Genomic DNA, 25,608 nt, shown 5'->3' with positions numbered 1-25,608 from the left:
TATTTTTCAAAGGCTTGACTAAGTCTTAAAATGTCATTATCATGTAAAAGGGTGGCTATAAGCGATTACCGGACTCAGATTTGCATATTCACCATATGCAAAAACTGAGTTTCAAGAAAAGTCGGTTGGTATTACATCTTTCCAAGACATACAAATTGCACATGACTGCTATTATTTTCCAATCCCCTCATTAGTGCTAAGACAAAGAGCTTAGTCCATAGTTAACACTCTATAAGTCATCAGTTGACATTCAACAACACTGTTTCAACAGACAAGTAACATGCATTCAACTAACTGCTAGTAGAATATAAGGTACATCTCAAGTGTTGATCTATAGATTTTACAAAAAGTGTCTGTTGACTGTCAACATGTTTTTTGCAACAGGTTATTAACCAATATTCAACCTTACTATCTGTAGATTGTGTCAACATCTTCAAAATTGACAATCAACTACTCAAAATCAATCTGTAAGTTGAAAGTCAACAGGGTCATGTTGATAATCTGTTGAGAGTCAAGATGTCAACTAAAGATTACATTAAGCATTAGTTGATGATCAACATAAGCAACTTTAGAGTTTAGTTGACGATCTGTTGATCGTCAACTAATCCAGTATACTTTTAGTAGGCATTCTCCACTAGCGTTTGTAGGCATGTGTTAGGACTATCCAATTAAAGTGAAAAACAGTTGAGAACAGTAGAAAGTCTATAACCTATCAACATAACACATACATTCATCCACTAATTATATGCAACCGACATGGAAATAAAGCAAAAATGCTTTCCACAACTGATCACGAACACTGGATAACTGAAGTCAATACCAGGCTATAAAGCACAGTGAAACAAACACTATAGGCAGCATATCAGAGAAAGAAAGCTTTTTATTTCAAAAACATGTCAATACATTTTATTATTCCAAGTTTGTTTAAAAGCACACATTAACATAAATGGAGACACATGGTTATTACTTGATGGTTATTCCAACTGCATCTGGCTCGTGGGCAACATATAAGTTCATGCCGTGCATCACGAGCCTGTTGCACTTAGACCTCTGCTGTTCCTTGTATACAAACAAAACACTAAATTGAGTACACACCATGTGTTTTCCTCAACAACAAAAATCACATCTGTCTTGAAATCATAACGAGACAGTTTACATTAGCTGTTAAGGCAGAAGTTGGCAGGCTGAAAGAAACCAAAGCATCTTCTCAGGAGGAGTGGACAATTGAAACAGGCCAACTGCAGTCTGAACTTAACCAAGCTACCGCTCAAAAGGTACACTCCAATAGAATTTAGTTGGCAAATGTTTAAATGATTCTGGTAGTAAACATAAGATCTAAACTTTTTTGCAACAAAAAAAGCAATGCTATGTCGTTTGTGAATGATTACTATTGAAAAGAGTTAATATACTGTGCCTTGTTTTGTTTCCCAGGAGCTTCAGACTGAACAAATAGAGATTCTGCAGGGAAAGATTTCCTGTTTGGAGGACGAGTTAAACATGGCCACAAAGGAAGAAGTAGGAGAGAATATGGAGCCTATAATAGAGGTGAGGTCAATGATTTAATGTTAAAGCTGAATTGAGTTGATCAAATATAAAGTCTGCTTTTTTCAATATTTGTTTTAATTGTTTGTATCAGATGGTCATGAATGTTCTTATTTTCTTCAATTTTCAGAGAGAAATGTTGGGTGAAATCATTGGTTTGAAGAGTGAGTTGGAGAGCACATTTGGCTACCTACCTACAAAAAGCTGAGGTAGAAATTCAGTCCAAAACACAGCAGCTTGAAGGATATGAACAAGAAATTAATCAACAGAAAGATCTATATAGCATTTTGATAAGAGGCAAATAAACAATGGATGCAGGAAGCTAAACCTCTTTTGCATCTGCTTTCTCATTTTATATAGCAAGCACTGAAGAATTTTCATTCACCATCAACAAGCGACATCAACATAGATTGTGATATCTTTAAGGCTAGAATGTAACCCTTCATTTTATAGTGTAATTTTGCTTTGGACATGCTGTGTTACAGAGGCAAAACAACAAAGAATACAGTGTATGTGACGGTCTAGCCCGATATCTTGAAAATATTGGGTTTCTTTCGTGCAGACTTTTTAACACCGTTTCATCGCCCGGGCCGCACACATCATGCGGCCGCTGTATGAAGCGTTGAAAGGCAAGACCCCTGTCCAGGCGATCGACTGGACAGGAGCGGCGGACGTCGCTTTTGCTGAGGTCAAGACCGCATTGGCTCAGGCGGTTTTGCTGGCACACCCATCATCTAAGGCTCCCATCTCCATCACCACGGACGCGTCAGACTACGCGGTCGGCGCAGTGCACGAGCAGTGGGTGGAGGGCGCTTGGCAGCCGCTCGCCTTTTTCAGCCGCCAGCTGACGCCCAGAGAACGCAGGTACAGCGCCTTTGACCGTGAGCTCCTGGGTCTTTGGTTGGCCGTGCAGCACTTCCGTTTCATGCTGGAAGGCCGGGAGTTTAAGGCGTTTGTCGACCACAAGCCGCTCACCTTCGCCATGTCAAAAGTGGCGGAACCTTGGTCGGCACGTCAGCAGCGGCAGCTGTCCTACATCTCAGAGTTCACTACAGACATAAAGCACGTGCCTGGCAAGTCGAACCTGGTTGCCTCTCAAGGGTCGTCATCGGTGCCGTCCAGTTGGGTCTGGATTATAATCGCATGGTGGCGGACCAGGTCGCTGACCCCGGCATCCAGGCTCTGAAGCTGGAGAGCACTGGGTTGTGTTTGGAAGACGTGGTGTTCGGCGACGCGGGCATAACTCTCCTGTGTGACGTCTCTACGGGCCTGTCGCGGCCTGTCGTCCCCGCCAGCTGGAGGTGTCCTGTGTTCGAGGCTGTTCACGGCCTGTCACACCCCGGCGTTAAGCCTTCGATACACTTGGTGTCGGCGAAGTTCGTTTGGCAAGGGCTAAAAAAAGACGTGAGGACTTGGGCCAGAGAGTGCGTGGCTTGTCAACGCGCTAAGGTGCACCGCCACACGAAGGCCCCGTTGGAGCGTTTCCTGGTGCCTGAGAGGAGGTTTGATCACGTTGACTGATTAGGAACGCCCTCCAGGATGTAGTAGGCGAGGTTATTGTAGCTGTTCTTGCAGACGGATGGATCCCCGTCGGTTCCTTCCTGTTTTGGCCTTTTAATACAAACAAGAACAAAACAGGTGGTTGATGGCTTATATTTTTTATGTTTTATGGGTTTCACGTTCTGTCAGTGTGTGTAAACGACAGCAATGTGCATCAGTACCTAGCAGCAGTTTCCTCCTTGATGCTCCTTTCTCCCTCCTCACTGACTTTTCCCAGCTCCCCTAGCTGTTTACGGACCGCAGACGGCCTGCATCGAGAGCACAAGTCAGCTTCAGAGACAAAACCAATGATTTAGAACAATAAGCAGGAAATTGAGATTATCTAAACACTTAATTAAAGCTCCCAAAATTGGACCATTTCAGCATGCTTGGGCACATCGGGAAAATGGTGAACATGATCAATAAAGTTTCCTCTTTCCAATATAATGATTATTTTTTACAAAATAACATAATGATGATAATGACGGTATTTCTGCATTGTTTAACTGTATCAATATTGATGGATATTTAGGTGAAAAAATTGCTGTTTCTTCAATACTATTGTAAATGTTAAAGCGAATCAATAAAAAAAATAGCAATGTTATCTTGTATTATTGGTATATCTTCTATAATGTCTTTATGTACAGGCAGGAAAACATTGTGTGTACAATAATGTGAATTATTCCAAAGGATAATAATTGTAATAAAACATTCAGCTTTTTTGCAGTTCCCTAAAAATCCAGATCACATATCAAATTAAAAGAGTACAGTGTACTGACTTTACGTATTCATGTGAACCCAGTCTGGATGCCAAAGTGGATTTCCCTTTGGGGGCACCCGTCTCATCCTTGTCCACACTGATCCACTCTGAAATACAACCATAAAAAAATAGCTGTAGGATAAAAAAAAAAGAGTCAAACTGCATCATTTCTCATTCATGTTTTCAAACTCCCAAAGCTTCGAAGTCCTTTCATTTGTCTGAACTGCTTCCTTTACATATTTCCTTTCCACTCATTCGAACTAAGATTCATTTGAATGATCGTCTATTAAATTCTCCTACTCAAGTTTCCTCTTCTTTTCCTCACAGTGGCATATAAAGTGCATTACCATAGAGTCTCTCCCTGGTTCCCATCCTTTCAGAGGGGACTCTGACCCGCATTAACCCCCTGATGTTTCCTGTTTCCTCTCCACGGTGGGACAGGAAGGTGTGGAACTGCTGTGGTGTGCTGCCAATCATAGACTTCAGAACCAACACACACTCTCCGAGCAGGGAAAAAAAACACAGACATGCTTGTTTGTCAGACCAAAAGTCAACTCCAAAGAACTTCACAGCAACAACAAAAACGTTCTCTTTATACCGTAGGACTCGTATCCATCCAGGGATTTCACAGTGAGCAGCAGGTGTTGGTCCTGCAGGTACTCCACCTCTGAGAGAAGAGGTTTGATCGTCGTCAGCTGCTTGTTGGACCAGCCCACACACAGGAAGTTGACGTTGTCGCTGCTCTGACTGTCGTTCTCATAACTTTTCTTAAACTCTACAGAAGAGAGACAGTGAGAGGGATGCAGGGCAGAGGGGAAGGGGGAGATAACAAAGGGAATAAGGAAGGAAGGAGAGAAGGAAGATGATTAATTCAAAGGTACATGGTTAAGAGGAGGTGGGGATGCAGCACAGGTCAAAAATGGATTCGAGCTTAAAGTTATGCTGACTGCCTGAGATAGGGGAGGAAGGGAGACATACGAAAAGAAAAAACAGACACACTTTTTAATTACACCCACTTGGGGTTACAGAAAGTTCCTGCAAACACGTGCTTTTCTCACCTTCCAGACAAGTGGAGTAGAATTCGATGAAAAACTTGGTTCTGCTCGCCGTTTTCACTATGGCCTCAATGCTCTCAAACTCAATGTAGGCCTGCTCTGAAGACTTTGGTAGACCTACAAAGAGACAAGATGGAAGGAAAGGATGGGGGGAGATCTTAGCCAGTGGCGCAAATAGCACGTATAAATGAGAATAACAAAATTAAAGACATATGCAGAAGAAGTTAGCCAAAAACATTTTGCATATCGTACATTTTAATCAGTAACAATATACTAACGGCATGCACATCCCTAATCTGGGGAAAACAAAAGCTGTGATGCTACATCTGCCAACCTTAGAGAGCAAAGTATGAACAAACATGCAGAATGAGTAACAGGGTGCTGTTTGATTTTCCTTTCTGTTCTGCCAAACTCATTGCTTTCTGGTCTCTGTTCAGCTGTGAGTCATTGACCCGACTACAGAAATACATCACATACTGTCTAGATTTGAGCTTGAAAACAAGAAATCTTCATTACATTTCTAAGACGTGCACACTATTTTAAAAATAAGCTGATATGGTTATGTTCAAATCATGTATTTACAGCCTGAGGAAGAGCAAGAACAGAAGTATTTCACCAGTACGTTTCTTGGAGACAAACTGGGACGTCACCCCCACCTCGAAGGTGCCAAACACAGAGGAATGATCACTGGTCACTATATCAACCGTACATCCTGACAAAAAAAGCAGAATATAGTTCAGTAGGTCTCCTTGTTGATCAATCATATAACTTTTCGTAAAGCCCATATTAACAATGTCTAGACGAAAATTGCTTAAAAGATTAAGAAAAAAAAGGGACATCTGATACAATCAATTACAATGTGCTTGATTATTTTCTGCTGATGGTCTCACCATAGGAGTTGCAGACCAGGGCTCGACATTAAGGACTGCCCGATGGCCCGGGGCCATCTAGTATTTAGCTCGGGCAATGAAGCCTCACTTGCTGGTTGCCCGATCGGGCAATCTATTATGCCAGTATCATGCAGCTCGCGGATCCAGTAATGAGTGACCCGACAGTAAAACTAAACATATCTATAACTAGTTACGGTAGTTTGAGAGGTAATTAAAATAGCTACGTGTGATATTCTAACCTGAAGTGTGTGTTTTGTCCGCTCACCGCTGCATGTGATCATGCAGAGCTGCGTGTCGACTCTGGCGGTCATCCAGTATTCATAGAACCGTAGTTACATATGTAACTATCGTTCTATTTCATCCTTACTGACCACCAGAGGCGGTGCTTTAGCACTGGATGACCTATAACAACAGAGTCACGAGGAAGTCTGAATACTCCCCCTATAAGGATGGCCTAGGCCAGTGGTTCTCAAATGGGGGTACGCGGACCCCTAGGGGTACGTTGGAGTACTGCAGGGGGTACGTGAGATTTATTTTATGTTAATGAAAAAAACAACATAACTAATGCATTTAAACAAACTGATATTAGTAGATTAACTACTTTATTCAAAGGTTTACAGTAATTCTGGATAATAAAATTGGAAAAATAAACGGGGTGCTCTCTTTTCCTCTCCCTCTCCTGACAGCCCGTCAGTCTTGCAGCTCGCTGAACCTGTAATAGGCTAAGTGACCCGACAGTAAAGAATAAATATATGTATAACTAGTTTAGCTAGTTCCAGAGTAGATAAACTAGCTAAGTGTGTTAGGTCTAACTCTTAGTGTATTTAATTTTGCTCCACTCAACGGTCCGTCACAGCGGGCGGAGCTGTGATCATGCAGAGCTGCGTGTTCTCCGTCAGCAGCAGCTGATCTGATCTCTGATCCCTCTCTCGCGTCGGCTATACTTCACTCGCGTTTATGTCCAAATCTATCAGATCTAGCTAGTTCTACTTCATTATTTGACTGCCTGCTTATCAAAGGACACCTAAACAATAAGCGTTGATTGGCAACGGCGTGTGGCCGCAAAGTATAGCGCAGCATTATGCATATGTTTATATGAGGGGTCAAAATCCCATGCTCATAAAATTCTCTCTTCATTCCCCACGACACAAAATAAATAAATATACCAATTTTAGGAAAAGTAACGAAGTTTGAGCAGTGTGGATTTTATATTAACAGAGTTACACATATTTCAAAACGCGAAGTGTAATAGGCCTAACTGCAGTTTGCCTCCCTGTTAGAATGACAAAGATCCTCAGTGAAGCTCAAGCCTAAACTGTAAGTACAACTTATTAAAAAGATCAGTTCAATGCAACTAATGTCGTCTTAGTGTTATTGCATGATGTTAAAATTGGTTTGCCATGAATTTAGTGATGGATTCTAAACATTTGAAATGTAGCATTTAAGTGTTTCTCAGTTACAAGGTTGTTGTTTTAATAAATCAGACACTGATGGTGCAGCGCTGTACTGTACCTCTTTATATAGGCATTTTTTCCTTAACAAATTGTTTTTGCGCTGATCAGGGGGTACGTGGCTGAATTTTTTTTTCAAAGGGGGTACATTATTGAAAAATGTTTGAGAACCACTGGCCTAGGCTGACTCTGCAGGCGGACCACACCCAGCTGGTGAGGGGCGGCAACATTCACCCTGTAGTATCTGGCGAATGTGCTCTGGGATGCCCATGTGGCCGCAGCACATATGTCCTTGCACCTTAGGGAGGAACGCTGTGTTCGGCCATAAGGTGACACCTGAGCCATCTGAGTTCCACCTCAGACACGAGCTGTACACGGACAAGGCCTGAAGCTCGCTTACACGATTTGCTGAGGTGATGGCAAGAAGCCACTCTAGTTCTGCCTGTGACAAAGGTTCAACAGGAGGTGAGCATAGGGCAGGGGTCGGCAACCCCTGGTTACGGTGCCGCGTGCCAATGCTGGCACGCGGCACCGTAACCAGTGGCACACTAGGAATAAGTGTGCAAAAATAATTAAATTGTATTTTCGGATCCTGAACGAGACCGCCGCCAGAGCGCGTCTCCCCGTTACCTGCAGAAGGAAGCCATGCACGCAACGCAGCCCCGCTCTCTTTAACTCCAGGTGACTTTCTGCCGCTTTCCTCTGTGGAGCAGTGCTGATCGTTTCACCACGGAGGAAAGCACTTCACTAGGGGCGGACTGGCCAACTGTGTGTTGAACTTTCCTGTCGGCTCCCAGACCGTAGTCGAGGAGGGCAGAAGCAACAAGCTTCAGGTTCAATAACCAACTTTAGCTTAAATGACTGGAGAGAGGCGAGCTATAATCTTAGCTGCTCTTCTGTATCACAAAATACATCACAGACCTCTGTTTTTCTGCTTTCCCGTTTCACTTCCAGAAACATACACACGTTCCCTCACTGTCGCTCTACCATTCACAAACACACATGCACAAGCCGCACCCCTCTCTCTCTCTCTTAAAGGGACAGCGATCTCATCTCACTCTGCATGACCCTAATATCATAACTTGTGTGTTCTGGAGAATCACAGAACGGACGATCGTCCTTATTATTATGCCGTTTAAACCAATTATTTAAATGTGTTTGTGAAATTCGGCATCATGTAAGTTGCGCTGACAGGTCCACACACTGCTTCCCCGCAGCGAGGCTCCCCCGCCCTTCTGCTGATAGTTGACGAGCGTCAAGCTCCTCAACCCCCCCCCGTTGATAATTATCGATCGTTGGCACGCTGATAACATTTTTTTTTTTTAAATGGCACTTCATATCAAAAAGGTTGCCGACCCCTGATTTAGATGATCCAGAAGAGGATTGGGAGAATGTCATATGGTCAGATGAAACCAAAATATAACTTTTTGGTAAAAACTCAACTAGACGTGTTTGGAGGAGAAAGAATGATGAGTTGCATCCAAAGAACACCATACCTACTGTGAATCATGGGGGTGGAAACATCATGCTTTGGGGCTGTTTTTCTGCAAAGGGACCAGGATGACTGATCCGTGCAAAGGAAAGAATGAATGGGGCCATGTATCGTGAGATTTTGAGTGACAACCTCCTTCCATCAGCAAGGGCATTGAAGATGAAACGTGGCTGGGTCTTTCAGCATGACAATGATCCCAAACACACCGCCCGGGCAACGAAGGAGTGGCTTCGTAAGAAGCATTTCAAGGTCCTGGAGTGGCCTAGCCAGTCTCCAGATCTCAACCCCATAGAAAATCTTTGGAGGGAGTTGAAAGTCTGTGTTGCCCAGCGACAGCCCAAAAACATCACTGCTCTAGAGGAGATCTGCATGGAGGAATGGGCCAAAATACCAGCAACAGTGTGTGAAAACCTTGTGAAGACTTACAGAAAACGTTTGACCTCTGTCATTGCCAACAAAGGGTATATAACAAAGTATTGAGATGAAATGTTGTTATTGAACAAATACTACTTATTTTCCACCATAATTTGCAAATAAATTCTCTAAAAATCAGACAATTTCATTTTCTGGATTTCTTTTTTCTCATTTTGTCTCTCATAGTTGAGGTATACCTAGGATGAAAATTACAGGCCTCTCTCATCTTTTTAAGTGGGAGAACTTGCACAATTGATGGCTGACTAAATACTTTTTTGCCCCACTGTAGCAGCCACATGCACTCTGACGGTAGCGGGACACCGGCCGTCGTCCAGGAGGGACTGCAGGAACTCAAGGGTCGTAGGCACCGAGCAATATACTGGGTCCTCATTTCGCCCTTGGCACCAGTAAAAAAACAAAACAGTTTCCACCTGTTTTCGTACTGCCTACGAGTAGATGGTGCCCTAGCATTTGAGAATAGTCTTCCTGACAGACTCTATGCAGTCGCTCAGCAGTGGGTCGGGCCCTCCAGTGGCCAGACCCACAGCTGGAGACGGCAGGGGTCGGGGTGCCACATCCGACCCTCCAACTGAGACAAGAGGTCCTTCCTGTTGGGGAGACGCCAAGGCGTCCCACAGCAGAGTCTGTGCAGCAGATGACCAGGCCCGCACCTAGCTGGGTTAAGCAAGGAAGTTTAACAGGACAGCCTAGCCAGGCGGTTCCTGCTAGAATCAAGCAACACGCCTACCAGGAGCGGGGGCGAGAACACTGCCTTCACTGGTTGAGTTAATAACGAATTCCAGATGCAGCGTAACCGGGAGCGGGTGCAAGAACACAGCCTCCACTAGCTACCTGCTGAACGTAAAGAGTAGAGCAATGCTCCTACTCGCCGAACACAGAGAGGGATGTAAATGTCCTACACCCACGTTACCAGCAGAGAGAGCGGGAGCGAGAGCACTGCATTCACCTAGATGGATTAGATAAGGAAATGTAATAAAGAAGTTAATAACGAATGCCAGGTGCAGTGTAGGCGGGAGCGGGTGCGAGAACACAGCCTTCACCAGCTACCTGCTGAACGGAAAGAGTAGAGCAACGCTCCTACTCGCCGAACACAAAAGGGATGTAACTACACCCATGTTACCAGCAGAGGTAGTGGGAGCGAGAGCACTGCCTTCACCTAGCTGGGGAAAAAAATAAGTTTTAGCAGGACAGCTTATCTAGTCGGCTGCTGCTAGAATAAAACATCACGTCTACCAGGAGTGGGGGCGAGAACACAGCCTTCGCTGGTTGAGTGACTGTGTTCAGAGCCACCCCAATGAAGGTTAAGCTCTGAGAGGGTTTCAGACAACTCTGCTCCATGTTCACCCTGAGGTCTAGCCGGGCGACATGAGAGAGAAGGAGAGCCGTGTCCTGGATCGTCTGTAACCGGGATGGTGCACAGATTAACCAGTCGTCTAAGGAGAGGGAGAGTTTGAATGGGAGCACCCTGAACTGGAAATGACGGCCTCTGAAGGCAAAGCGAAGAAACTGCCTGTGATGAGGCACAATAGGTACATTAAAATAAGCGTCCTTCAAGTCGACGGACGTGAACCATTCCCCCCTGGCCACGGTACGAAGAACGTCCGCTGTGCTCAGCACATGGAAAGGTAAAATCCATAGGAACTTGTTGGGTCCCCTCAGATCGAGGATTGGGCGAAGTCCACCGCCTGTCTTCCTTACCAGGAAGTAGGTTGAGTAGAAGCCCCTGGGATGTGAGATGGGATCCACAGGCTCGATTGCACCCTTGGCAAGGAGGACTGACAGCTCCTGGTTTAGGGCGATTTATTTTGCCAGGTACAGGGTTCTTACACCTTTTCCAAAGTCAAATTCAAGCACTTTTCAAGCATTTTCAAGGTGCATTTTCAAGCTTTTCAAGCATCTTACAGCTGTTGTAAATGACATATTTATATACACGTACTTATACTCAAATGATTATTTCCCTACCTCACATTAAATCAGATTATCTTTATGCTATAAACAACCAAATGTGTGTTTCATGATAGCATTCTACATGAGGATGAAAAATTTAAGAAAAGAAAACTAAGTTTAATATTTCAAAATGAGTGACCCATCTGTACGTAGACTGGGCATCCCATATAACCTGGCGGGGCCGATATACAACAATCAGCCAAATAACTTTTCAATACATTATTGATTACTATTTTTTAGGTACTTTTAGGTTGGCAGTAAACACGAGTCAGAGGTAAATGGTGTACTTTTCCTCCACTATATGTATTTAATACCTTTAGTTACTTTACAGATGTGGATGAATGATGTGAAATATAATCAAGTGTTAAATCAGACTTTAGTTCCACCTGGAGTAAATTCACAAGCTACCCTTTAGTATACAAAGTCATTCAAACTAGAGCACCTTTACCAGCTTTGAGAACACTTTAATGATCACTCATTATAAAACATATCATATATATTATTCTGAAATGGACCAATCTGCACAATGACTACTTTTACTGTCGCTACTTTCACTATACAGGACTGTCTCAGAAAATTAGAATATTGTGATAAAGTTCTTTATTTTCTGTAATGCAATTAAAAAAACAAAAATGTCATACATTCTGGATTCATTACAAATCAACTGAAATATTGCAAGCCTTTTATTATTTTAATATTGCTGATTATGGCATACAGCTTAAGAAAACTCAAATATCCTATCTCTAAATATTAGAATATCATGAAAAAGTATACTAGTAGGGTGTTCAACGAATCACTTGAATCGTCTAATTAACTCGAAACACCTGCAAGGGTTTCCTGAGCCTTGAAAAACACTCAGCTTGGTTCAGTAAACTAAATCACAAGTATGGGGAAGACTGCTGATCTGACTGCTGTCCAGAGGACCGTCATTGACACCCTCCATCAGGAGGGTAAGACACAAAAAGAAATTTCTCAAAGAGCAAGCTGTTCACAGAGTGCAGTTTCAAAGCACATCCACAAAAAGTCTGTTGGAAGGGGGAAATGTGGCAGGAAACGCTGCACAACCAAGAGAGATGACCGCAGCCTTAACAGCATTGTGAAGAAGAGTCGCTTCCAGAATGTGGGGGAGCTTCAAAGACAGTGGACTGAAGCTGGAGTCCAGGTATCAAAAGTCACTGTTCACAGACGTGTCCGGGAAATGGGCTACAATAGCCGTATTCCCATGGTCAAGCCACTTCTGAACTCAAGACAACGGAAGAGGCGTCTGACTTGGGCTAAGGAAAAGAAGCACTGGACAGTTGCACAGTGGTCCAAAGTCCTCTTTTCAGACGAAAGCAAGTTTTGTATTTCATTTGGAAGTCAAGGCGCCAGAGTCTGGAGAAAGGCTGGAGAGGAGCAAAATCCAAGTTGCTTGAAATCCAGTGTGAAGTTCCCACAGTCAGCGATGGTTTGGGGAGCCATGTCAGCTGCTGGTGTTGGTCCACTGTGTTTCATCAAGCCCAGAGTAAATGCAGCTGTGTACCAAGAGATTTTAGAGCACTACATGCTTCCGTCTGCTGAAAAGCTCTATGGAGATGAGGAATTCATTTTCCAGCATGATCTGGCACCTGCCCACAGTGCCAAAACCACCAGTAACTGGTGTACTGACCATGGCATTACTGTCCTCGATTGGCCTGCAAATTCCCCTGACCTGAACCCCATAGAGAATATGTGGGGTATTGTGAAGAAGAAGCTGAAAGACACCAGACCCAACAATGCTAATGAGCTAAAGGCCGCTATTGAAGCATCCTGGGCATCCATAACACCTCAGCAATGCCACAGGCTGATTGCCTCCATGCCACGCCGCATTGATGCAGTAATCCGTGCAAAAGGATTCCCAACCAAGTACTGAGTGCATTAATGGACATTTTCAAATGTTTGATTGTGTTTTGCTGTTATAAATCTTTTTTTTTTACTTGGTCTGAGGAACTATTCTAATTTTTTGAGATAGGATTTTTGAGTTTTCTTAAGCTGTATGCCATAATCAGCAATATTAAAATAATAAAAGGCTTGCAATATTTCAGTTGATTTGTAATGAATCCAGAATGTATGACATTTTTGTTTTTTTTAAATTGCATTACAGAAAATAAAGAACTTTATCACAATATTCTAATTTTCTGAGACAGTCCTGTATGTTGATGATAATACTTTTCTACTTTTACTTGAGGAACATTTTGAATGCAGGACTTTTACTGTAACAGAGTATTCCTACACTCTGATACTTCTACTTTTACTCAAGTACTGTACAACATCTGAGTACTTCTACTTTTACTCAAGTACAAGATCTGAGTACTTCTACTTTCACTACAATATCTGAGTACTTCTACTTTTACTCAAGTACAGTTTCTGAGTACTTATTCCACCTCTGGTAGCGTATTAGCCTGAATTGTAGCCACAAAATCACGCAGAGCTGCATAAAAATAGACTCACAATGGTAACAAGTGGAAAATAATATTTACAAATGTGTACAATGATTTGTAGGTAATTTTGACTACTCAAGACACCTGACTTATAGATATTCAAAGGAAGACTGTGTTCATTCTACAATTATATGGGATTAACACTAGCACCGCCATCGGGTCAATTTCACCCACAGCGGTTTTTTTTATTGTATGTAACTTTTTTTCAATAAAATATTAAAGTCTCCCAGTCCGTGAATTTTCCTGAAAGTGTGTTATGTAGCACCCTCTGTTGTTAAAAATTGTCAATATGAAGTCAGATTGAAGAAATCGCCCCAAAAATGGCCATTTATACCTATTTCCGCCAGCGGGTCCTATTGACCCCACCACTTTTCGCGCTATTGATTTTGCGTGTAAACCATAGGTGTAAACATAAACATGACGTGTTGCTATAGCAACACCCTTTGTCTACTGCGGTTCCTTATAGATTGAGAGAGAGAGAGAGAGAGAGAGAGAGAGAGAGAGAGAGAGAGAGAGAGAGATTGATAGCGACAATCTGTAGTGAAGGAGCGCGCTCCCGCTCACAGGAGACTGCTCGCGCTGCGCTCCGCAGCAAACAGCTGTTTGCTTTTCACCCAACAACGACAACCGCCTCACGAAACGCTATGTTGTAGTGTTAATAAACGAAACAATTTAACAAAATTGCTTGTCAAAATACCAATACCACAGGACCATTTTTTTTTTTAAGCAATATGTTTAGTGGCCCGAGCGGGCAAATTGAAATTACGTTATGCTTATAGTGCTTCCGGGACAGCGGGCCATTTATAATGTCGAGCCCTGTATCCACAGATTCTATTGGTATACGTTTCATCCCTATGCGATCAAAAGAATATTAAACTTGTTTCGGCAAATTCAGATGATAAATACAACTTTGAAGCTTGTAAAGGCATAATTAAAAGCGGAGAACGGAGTAATTTAACGTCAAAGCAAGCGTAACAACAGCCGGTGTTTCTTGTGAGTGTTTCCACGGTACACGAACACAATACACACAAACGCAAAAATACACAAACACACACACACTCGCGAGCTTCCCCCAGGCCAGTAATACAAACGAAAATGTGTCTTCGGGTCAATGTGACAGATTTCGATAGAGCAAGTCACATTTGGTTTAGGCACGAAACATACTAGCAGTAGAAATACATTGCTTTTAAAATCGTTCTGTGTCGAATCAATAGATTATATTTCGTGACTATAACACGAAATGCCGTGAGAATTACTGGGTTGAATTACAAGTGAGTGCTTCATCCTCTGAACACCACAGAATGGCGACTGTAATGCACATAACCTAGGTACGCTCCTCTGAAATGATTGTCCCCTGCAATTATTATCCCTCATCGAGTTCGCTATTCAGCTTGCTAACGTTAGCTTAAACAAACGTAACATGCAACGTTAGCCTAATCTAAAATGCTCTACTACAGCGTACTTTTCATGTGGCTCGTCAGTGCCGACTCTCCCATCGTTATTTTTTGCAAACTTTGCAGGAGGCTACTTGTGGGCTTGACCCTCGTCTTAGCCATGGATTGTATTTGTCTTCTGCTAGCCAACGCTTGTTGAAACTGCAACCTCCTGGCATACTGTCATCTATCACTCTCATCAGAATGCACAGGTCACACACCTAACAAAAACACTTGCAGGTCACGCCAGAGCGCGGGAAGGCCGGAGTGGAGCTGTTTTATGTAAAAGCGAAGCAATTAAGCTCGCTCCGACTTCTTTATTTTCTTTTAATCTAAAAAGCGAAGTAAAGCATTTACATTTTCAAGCACTTTATCCCAAATTCAAGCACCATTCCCAAAATGCAAGCACTTTCCCAACCTTGAAAACACCACGTCAAATTTCAAGCATTTTTAAAGGATTTCAAGCACCCGTACGAACCCTGCGGGCAGCTTATGGTGGTCATCTTGATCCGGCTGAAGACTGGGGGCCAGCGTCGGAACTGAAGCTTGTACCCTTGGGTTAAGGTGGAAACCACCCAGGGGTCTGAAGCTTGAGCTACCCAGTAGTTGAGCTGCTGCTGGGAGAAATAACCAACAGCCGGCGACGGTTAGGCACCGGATACGGCCAACTCTTGCCGCATCCTGCATGGCTGCCAAGGCTCGGCCATCGGACGTAAAACTGTAAAGAGCCTTAGTGTCCCTCCAGCATGCATGTAACTCCCTCAGATACTCACAAGAGGGAGGAACAGTAAAGGTGGCGGGTGCCGGAGTGCTCCTAAAGAACACACTGGCAGGCGCTGTTTCGGGCTGCTGCGCATCCAGCTGATGGTGAGCCAGTGCCATGCTACCACTTAAAGCCTCCTTATAAACAAAGACCAAGTAGGAATGGTGTAACCCATTAACAGGGCAGAGCTGGTCAAACTTCCAAGTTGGGGAAAAGAGCAGAAAGTCTAATGGGTGTGGTACACTTTGCCAAAAAACTAAATCACAGTTTAGCATGACAAAATAAAAATAGCCTTTTGGTTATGACCCACGTGTTACACCCTCTTCATCTGGCTTTCTGAATGTTACAGATTATGAAAGGAATTTTAAAAGGCTTACAACAACAACATTTGGCAGTTTGATATGGGCTCAGAACAGTCTCATAATACACACATGCACACAGAAGGATTCACACTTGTATTTCATGATCCGCAAAATAATTCACACTTGTGTTTTTCAATGCACACACAAATGTGTTCCGTTTCATATACATGTAAATAAAATCCAAACACAGAAAAAAGTTTGACATATATATTTTTGATCCACACATATTTGTTTTCCGTTTAAATCCCCTGAACCTGCAAACACAAACCGCTTTCTGTGCACGGATCGCTGTGCATTAGTGTGTGGGTTTTTTGAGACTCCCCTGACCAGCCAACCCCAATTAGCGGCCCACGGACCAGATCCGGCCCGCGAGAGGCAAATGCATGGCCCGCGCTGATCTACTGGCATTCACTTGTTACAGAGCTCCCAAGTCTCACGCATTTGGCGTGAGACACACACATTTCACTCCATTCACACGCTCTCACGCCACACCTTGTATTTCTCACGCAGAGATTTCTTTCCAGGGTACCGCCCATTTTGTAAACAAACTAGGCTTGTTTGAGACGCGTGCACTCCACTAGCACAACCCACCCCCTGTTGACATTCGCGATACAGAGGGCTTCATACTCCACTGAGTTGCTGAAAGCTCAACACAAGGATGCCTCAGTGTGTGACTTTTGGAATAACGTGGTTCCCCAAGCTCGTTTCAAAAACACCAGAGCTATTGCTATGTTCCTACTCACAATGTTCCCCTCAACATACATCTGCGAATCAGGATTTTCTTCAATGAATGCTATCAAAAGCCAGGACAGGAACAGACTCTCCAGTGCACATCTTTGACAGTGCCTCAGGATTGCCACAACAGAATACAAGCCCAACATCAGACAGGTTGCCTCATCCCGCCGCTCTCACTTCTCTCACTGATTGGTGAGTGAACAACATCAATTTATTTTTGCAATTTGTCAATTCTATTGTGGTATAATAATTATTAAGACAAAAATAACCATTTTATAGTTATATTTTATATGTACATTCATTTCCTAAATAAAATGCTACGCAGCGTAATTAAAAACAAATTATTAATATGATAGAGAAAAAACCTTGGATAATGCAGGGCTTTTAACAACAGCCCACAAACTGGTTAAATTGAATACAACATTAAAATAATATATTAAAAATAAAGTTAAAAAACCACAATACTATTTTTATTTACAGCCTGATATTATTTGGTACACATATTTAAAAATGTTAAAACTAATAATGTGGTGTATTTTGGTATGACATTATAAAAGTGACTAACTGAAACTCTCTTTCTGTCTTCCTGTCTTTCCCAGTGTGTGTGTGTTACAGTGTTTGCTGAATTGGATGTGGACCTGTCTGACTATTTGATCAGAGTTCCCTCTGTTGTTTTTTATTTTTGTTATGCCCCATCAGACCACAGCAAAATCATTTGTATTTGTTAAAGCATTTATTTATTATTATTGTTAATAAATGTTTGATTTCGGTCTAATTTTGTTTCAAGGATGCATTTTTCCTTTACTCTCAACACAGGGTTTGTTTAATTACTACTGCCACTACTACAACAATTATAATAGAGGTAACATCTGCACATAGTGTAAAACAACTTTTAGTGACACATAACATTTTGGCCCTTAGCTTGTCATGCTTGAAAAAAATTGGCCCTTTGGTAAATATAATTGGGGAACCCTGCCCCTGACGGTCAGCCGATTCGTACTTGTAATTTCTCTCATCTATAGCCAATCAGATGTCTCCTCCAGTCTAAGCCAATCACATGAGCGCGCCCCCACGAGGGTATGATTTCTTGCGTTCATTACACTTCATTTACGCATTTTGAGCTGAACGGTCAGCTCGCTAAATAGAGGGCGGAGCATCAGGTGATCATGCAGAGCTGGTGTCTCCGTCAGACTCGGCATCTGATCTGATCTCTCTCTCGCGTCCGGTTACACTTCACTGGCGTTTATGTCCATATCGATCAGATCCAGCTTTCCTGTTAATAATGACCGGCGGGGCTCCCCCCCGTTGACAGTTCACTGTCTAGTGTGACGATATAGTTCACGATGTGTTATGTTTATTTGTCTATTGTCTTTGTGCCAACTATGTATGATTGTTTGCATGTTATGTTTACTGTTGAAGCAGGGTTAGTTGGTGCATGTAGTTGCCTGTTTTCGCCTCAGGCTCCGCCTGAGGGCGTGAAGGTGAGGAAGAGCTTTTCTTGCTCGGTGGTTGAAGCAACTGTGACGGAGTTTTTGGTCTGATAATAAAGTTGCCACGAGTGAGAAAAGACAAGTGATGTCCGCTTGAGTCCTTGAGTGCAACACTAGCTTCGTAGTGCACTGATCGATTAGGCTAAGCTAACCTGTAGCTGCTCCTCCACACTCACAACAACTTCATACAGACATAAATAAAGCAGCTGTATTCACCATGCAGGAAACATACATTTAAAACGGTTTTGCCTGCCGTTTTTGTGTACACACCTTTATATATACAGTCTATGGTACACACAAGCATTCATCAATGGTTCGGAAAGTGGCTCTGTACGGCTGACCGTCAGGGGAGTCTCAAAAACCCACACACGAATGCACAGCGATCCGTGCACAGAAAGCGGTTTGTGTTTACAGGTTCAGAGGTTTTAAACGGAAAACAAATATGTGTGGATAAAAAATACACGTTTAAAACTTTTTCTGTATTTGGATTTTATTTACATGTATATGAAATGGAACACATTTGTGTGTGCATTGAAAAACACAAGTGTGGATCCGGAAATACAAGTGTGAATCCTTCTGTGTGCATTATGAGACTGTTCTGAGCCCATAGTTTGATGTAGAAATGTCAAATCCGTCATCCTTTACACACCCACCCACCCACCCACCCACCCCCACACCCACACCCACACCCACACCCACACACACACACACACACACACACACACACACACACACACACACACACACACACACACACACACACACACACACACACACACACACACACACACACACACACACACACACACACACACACACACACGCGCAGCCAGCAGGGCAGATGATCCATCATACAGTATGTGGAGGGTTATCTAAACTTACCACTTCCAGTGCGTGCGTGTGTGTACCTTCTTCTCTATGGATGACAGCAGGTCTTTCAGGATTGCTAGCTTGGTCACAAGGTTCTCCAACTCCTGGTCTCCACCCTGATTCACCGACTGATGGAGGAGATAAAACAAAGACAGAGCAACGGGTCATAAGTTAAGTAAAAAAGAAGGAGATGTTGTGTTTTGCTGGCCTTGTTATTTAGCTTTTAAAATAAGTGATGCAACAATTAGGCCTTGACATAGAAAGAGCCTGATTCTGAGTTAGTAAATCGCACGCCTAAAGTATGTATTTTGTTAAGACTTTAAATACTGGTCCATAATGTAAAAATTGCAAAGCTAACGCATGTATACATACATCTCATTTCATTTTTAAACATAAAACTAAATGATCGTTTTTGCTTGATGATTAAATGTAAAACAAAACGTATGCCACTAGTCAATTTATCATACAACTTAAGTGATAACCGTTAACCATTTAAAGATGTATTTCAACCCTAAATCAACACAAGCAAACACAATTATTGAAAAACATTGTAAAAAATAAGTTTCAACATGCACATTTCCTACACAGACACACACAAACTACTTAGTGCTAGATTTGCCCTGTGAAATATTGTTTTGAAAAAATGTGTATGACTGAAGTGTGACTAAGGCCACCTCAGCTGTCCCCTGGAGAAAAATGACATCCACTAGAGCAGGGGTGCCCACACTTTTTTGGCTGGTGAGCTACTTTTGAAATGACCAGCTCACCGAGGTCTACCAACCAAAAATAAAATCCCAAATTGCAAAGGTTGCTGAATAACACGTTTTAATTATACATGGGATAACTACAATAGGGCTGCAACAAACGACTAATTTGATAATCGATTAATCTATCGATTAATTAAACGATTAATCGACTATTCGGACTATTACTGTATGCCTTGCACAATTTCTCAATCAACTTTTAGATTTAGCTTGAGGTTGTTTTAGGCATGTGGAAACTAACAATGAAGACAATAAAGATGAATACTTGATTCAAAAATACATATATTATTAAATTAGCTTAACAAATTGTGAACAAAATTAACATTGCTTTTTATTTAAATAAAATAAATAATATTTCACATCAAAAGAAACAACAATGTTTTAACAAATCGTATTAAATAATCTGATGACAGAACTGTAAACAGAATAGCGGAAACTTTAACAAAATAAAGAGTAACTCAGTTACCTCTCATTAACCCATGTTTGTATAATTGAGTTAACTCCGTGTGTTGCTGCTAGCATACATAACACCTGACGTGGAAACGTTACTCGTGGATGATGGGGCTACAGAGCTACTCGAAAGACAGTCGAACCCGGTGCATTCCTCCGTGTGGAATGTGGTGCACTTTTGCTAAATGTTTAGACAAATTGCTCGTGTTTCCGCCCTTACAGTACATGCTCAACACTCTTGGCAAGGAGCATTGTCCACCTCAAGACGCCGGGTAACATTTAACCACACCTTGGAGCGCTTCTCTCCGCCATCCCCGCCGTGTGTTGCTGCATGTAGCAGCTGCGTGTGTAAACTGCCCCGCCCCCTCGCACACAGACGGGGGAAAGAGATCTCGCCTGGATTGGAAAGGTTGAAAATACACCGACCATAGACGCATTTGTTTGTCTTTTTGCATGTTAGAAACGAGTTGTCAACACTAAGACTGCAAGATAATGTTTTTGTAGCAATAATGTTTTTCAACTCGCTACTCGGAGGGAAGTCGCTGCCATATACCTTGTGAACACTCCGATAATGGCTCTCCACGTTACCTTGCTTTACAAATAAGGCAAATAACCTTTGAATGTGACATCACAAAAAAATATTCTTCCTCCCATTCTGTGTGGAAGTGGTATGTCTTTAGCTTTTTGCTCGGTCCTGCACTCATTTTGTTGTTTCTCTCTTTAACTTAAATTTGAGTTTTCCCGGCCCTTTTTTTTTAATGAATGACTCGCGATCTACCAGCATTGCCCCCGCGATCGACGTACTGGGCACCTCTGCACTAGATTGTGTGTGTGTGTGTGTGTGTGTGTGTGTGTGTGTGTGTGTGTGTGTGCGTGTGTGTGCGTGTGTGTGCGTGTGTGTGTGTGTGTGTGTGTGTGTGTGTGTGTGTGTGTGTGTGTGTGTGTGTGTGTGTGTGTGTGTGTGTCCAAGCATTACTATACTTGTGGGAACCTAAATCTGTTTACACAATCATGTGCGGGGACTCCCTTATGGGGACAAAATGGCGGTCCCCATGAGGGGAATCATTCATTTTAGGGTGAAGACTTGGTTAGGTTTAGGGTCAGGGTTAGGCATGTTATGGTTAAGGTTAGGATAAGTCTCCAGGAAATGCATGTAAGTCAATGTAATGTCCCCTGAAGTGATGTATACATGGTATGTGTGCCCTAGGCGAGATTATGATTTGGTGCCCCCCCCCCCTCCAAGCAATACACAATAGAATATATAAAGAATAAATGAAAAATCTCTACAAAAGACCAATACACTACAAAAACAGAAACTTATTGACATAGGTAATATACATAAAGGTTTCAAATGTATTCATTATTGTATGAACATGTTTTAATTGGGGGGTGGATTTCGCATCCTCTAGGGGGGCCCTGGGGTATGCCCCCAGAAAGATTTTTTTTTAACATTTTAAAGTAAAATGCTTTAATCTGGTGCACTTTGAGCACACAATTACTAGAGGAGGTACAACTCTAAAACACCCATATGAAAAACATCGGTTTACATTTTAATAACCAAATAAGTATGTGAACATAACCAATAACCCACAGCCAATAACAAATACATGTAACATATCTATTTATTTTATCCTTATTATTAATATTGTAGTTATTAAATGAAAATCACTCAAACAAAAGTAGCTTCTCTTAAAACTTTAAGAAAAGAAAGTGCAAACGTGGACACACATATAGCCAACGGAGCTCTTACAACTGAGGTTATTGCAAATAAATTAAGATAATGAACAACATTACACACACTATAAATCCAATGAAACAGGCAATCAGAACAACAAGTCTCTGCTATGTTATTAGTCCACATCCTTAAAGTCGGACACGTCTGGACTTCCTTGCTGCAAATTCATTTATTGTATCGTCAAATTACATTTGCCCAGGAACCTCGGGATTGATGCTTATTAAAGCTAATCCATTGAGGCGTTCTTGAGCCATTCACGACCTGAGGTATGTTTTAATGAGCTTCAATTTGGAGAAGCTCCTCTCCCCAGCAGCAACTGTCAGTGGAATAGTGACAGCGATCCTAAGGGCCACCCACATATTTGGATACACTTTGTTCATTTTCTTCTCCTGTAGGAAAGTCAGAAGTTCCAGGGTGATCATGTTGGCTTTTGGCAAAGCTGGGAAATTCTGCATCTCCAGTGCAAGTTCCCTCTTTTCCAGGTCTGACTGTCCACCCCAGCTCAGGGTGTTGCCGAGTGTTTCACACTGCTTCGTCAGATCTTCCTTTGGCAGGTCAGGGAAGTTGAGTAGCACCCCAAACTTTTCCTCTACTTCACCTAAGGCCTTGAATCTCTCCTGCAGTGATGCAATGGAAACATCCACCACCATATTGAAAAAAGAAACTTTCTTTAGTGCATCACTCACTTGCTCCTCCGGGGACTCATAGGAGAACTGTCTCTTGGTTGTTCTCAGCCTCTTCTGCTTGAGAACAGCTTCCACATTCATTTGGCCACAGATGTCTTTGGCAGATGCTTGGGCAGAAGCAAATCCATTGTTCCTGTAGCTGACCAAAGAAACTTCTGTTTTTCTCAGGAGGTCAACAGCAATATCCAGCTGCATTGACACTGATTGCAACATTTTGCTAACATGTTTGATGTTGGTCAGGATGTCATACCATACCACAGTGCATATTGCAAAGCGGTATGATCCAATCTCTTCAGCCAAAGATTGTGCCTCAATTTTTAACACTCCATCTGTGGCTTTATCCCTCACCTCTAGAAGTGCATCTCTGACTTCTGCAGCGTGATACCTTACAGCCTCTATGCTGTTGATCCGACTCTACCATCTGGTATCAGACCATGATTTCAATGTGATGTTCACATGGCTTTTTAGGATGGACCATCTCTGAGTGGAGGCAGAAAATAGTGTGAAAAGCTTCTGCAGGCAACCAAAGTAGCTAGTTGCTTCTGTAGAGCTTTTTGCTGCATCAGCTACCACCAGGTTCAATGTATGTGCTCCGCATGGCACAAATAAAGCCCTTGGATTGATTTGAAGAAGTCTGGCTTGGACTCCTTTCCTCTTTCCTTTCATATTTGCACCGTTATCATAAGACTGCCCTCTACAGTCTTCAAAAGGGATATCAATCTGTTCTAATCTCTTTAGAATCAGGGTTGAAAGGCTTTCTCCAGTGGACTGTTCTACCTCAAGGAATCCCATAAAATGTTCTTTTATTTGGGACGTGTCCCGGGTTGTGACTAGTCGAATAATGACCGATAGTTGCTCTGTATGGCTCAAATCTGGGGAGAATGCAAAATAATTGAAAATGATTTGGATTGTTTGATTTCATTGACCATATGGTCCCCAATCTTCTCACTGATGCAATCCATCAGTTCATTTTGAATTATTTTTCCGAAATAGGAAATATTGGTGGTTCATCTTTGGACCTCAGCAACATGCTGTTTGAGGACTGGGTCGAACTTCGCCATGAGCTCTACCTCCTTAAGGAAATTGCCATTATTTGGCTGGTTAAGTGTTTCTGTGGTCCCTCTAAAAGGCAATGTTTCGCTCTGCCAAAGACTGAATTATTGCCACCAACCTGGTCAGGATTTCACACCACTTCCTCTTTTCAGCCTCCATAAGTGCCATTTCTAACTTGTCGATAGTTAGGCCCTTTTGAAGTTGAGTCTCGAGTTACTTCCACTACATCATGTGCCTAGAGTGTTCTGGGCTTTTCCCATGTGTTTTTAGTTTGTCAGTGCAATTTTTCCAGTCATTTAGTCCACTGACGATTAGTTGGTACTCTTTTTGGGAAAACAGCTTGCAGCAAAAGCAGTAAATACTTTTGTTTTTCTTGGAATACACAACCCAGCTCCTCTTGATTGTCTCTCCATTCACTAATCTTCTGTAAAAGTAGTGATGATGGCAACTTCTCCCGTCCTCCTTTTTAGGAAAGGTGAAGTCGGATTTTAAATGATATGGCCCTCGTCTGACTAACTCCATCCTCACTGTATCACTCAGTGCTGGCCAGTCAGCAGGATCTGAGGGGACTGCAATGGTGGACTCAGATGGGCCTGGGCAGTCAGCAGGATCTGAGGGGACTGCAATGTTGGACTCAGATGGGCCTGGGCAGTCAGCAGGATCTGAGGGGACAGCAATGTTGGACTCAGATGGGCCTGGGCAGTCAGCAGGATCTGAGGGGGCTGCAATGTTGGACTCAGATGGGCCTGGGCAGTCAGCCGGATCTGAGGGGGCTGCAATGTTGGACTCAGATGGGCCTGGGCAGTCAGCAGGATCTGAGGGGACAGCAATGTTGGACTCAGATGGGCCTGGGCAGTCAGCAGGATCTGAGGAGACAGCAATGTTGGACTCAGATGGGCCTGGGCAGTCACCCGGATCTGAGGGGGCTGCAATGGTGGACTCACATACTGTGCTCGTTATTCCTTCACCTGCAGGCAGGCAATCCAAACATGCAAAGAAGTTATTCATGCTTCAGTTTTCATTATTTATCATAATAATAACAATAATAATAATAATGACAAAAAAGTAGTGTATTAACGATTACAGAGACCATAAAAGTTTGGCAAAACTTACATTCTTCAGAGCAGGGTCGGCTCCAGAACAAATCGAATGGGGGGGCAATCATTTACCACGGGGGGAACACACATGCTGTAAACAGGGTTCGTATGGGTGCTTGAAATCCTTGAAAATGCTTGAATTTTTACGAGGTGTTTTCATGACTTGAAAAGTGCTTGAATTTTGGGAATGGTGCTTGGATTTGAGATAAAGTGCTTGAAATTGTAAATGCTTTACTTTTACAATAAATTGCTGTCTGACTGAATAGTTCGCTTTTTAGATTAAAAGAAAATAAAGAAGTCGGAGCGAGCTTAGTTGCTTCGCTTCTACATAAAACAGCTCCGCTCCGGCCTTCCCGCGCTATGCGCGCGACCTGCAAGTGTTTTATTTTGTGTGACCTGGGCATTCTAATGAGAGAATGACAGTATGCCAGGAGGTTGCTGTTTTAACGAGCGTTGGCTATCCGAAAAGAAATACAAGCTGTGGCTAAAACGAGGATCAACCCAACGATTCGCCTTCTGCAGTTTGCCACAAAGAATTTCAATTATTCGCGATGGGAGAGTCTGCGCTGACGAGCCATATGAAAGGTAAGCCATAGTAGA

At 42.7% G+C, this 25,608-nt stretch overlaps 1 protein-coding gene across 1 annotated transcript; it reads right to left on the bottom strand.

Moving 5' to 3' along the window:
- Positions 1 to 860: 860 nt before the first annotated feature.
- LOC307016222 (phosphatidylinositol 3,4,5-trisphosphate 5-phosphatase 2A-like) lies at positions 861 to 23,071 on the bottom strand (the record flags this gene model as incomplete). Its single annotated transcript, XM_079645265.1, has 9 exons — positions 861 to 3,153; positions 3,264 to 3,350; positions 3,861 to 3,948; positions 4,189 to 4,341; positions 4,440 to 4,616; positions 4,900 to 5,013; positions 5,519 to 5,608; positions 19,236 to 19,269; positions 22,544 to 23,071. 9 exons carry the CDS (start codon positions 23,069 to 23,071, stop codon positions 3,051 to 3,053), a joined length of 1,374 nt encoding a protein of 457 aa, XP_079501391.1. The 3' UTR covers positions 861 to 3,050.
- Positions 23,072 to 25,608: the final 2,537 nt, after the last annotated feature.

The sequence above is a fragment of the Notothenia rossii genome, assembly GCF_949606895.1.
Source record: "Notothenia rossii genome assembly, chromosome: 8".
NCBI classification, from domain to species: domain Eukaryota; kingdom Metazoa; phylum Chordata; class Actinopteri; order Perciformes; family Nototheniidae; genus Notothenia; species Notothenia rossii.
Note: the sequence above shows the minus strand (reverse complement) of the source record. Positions and strands in the feature narration are given on the sequence as shown.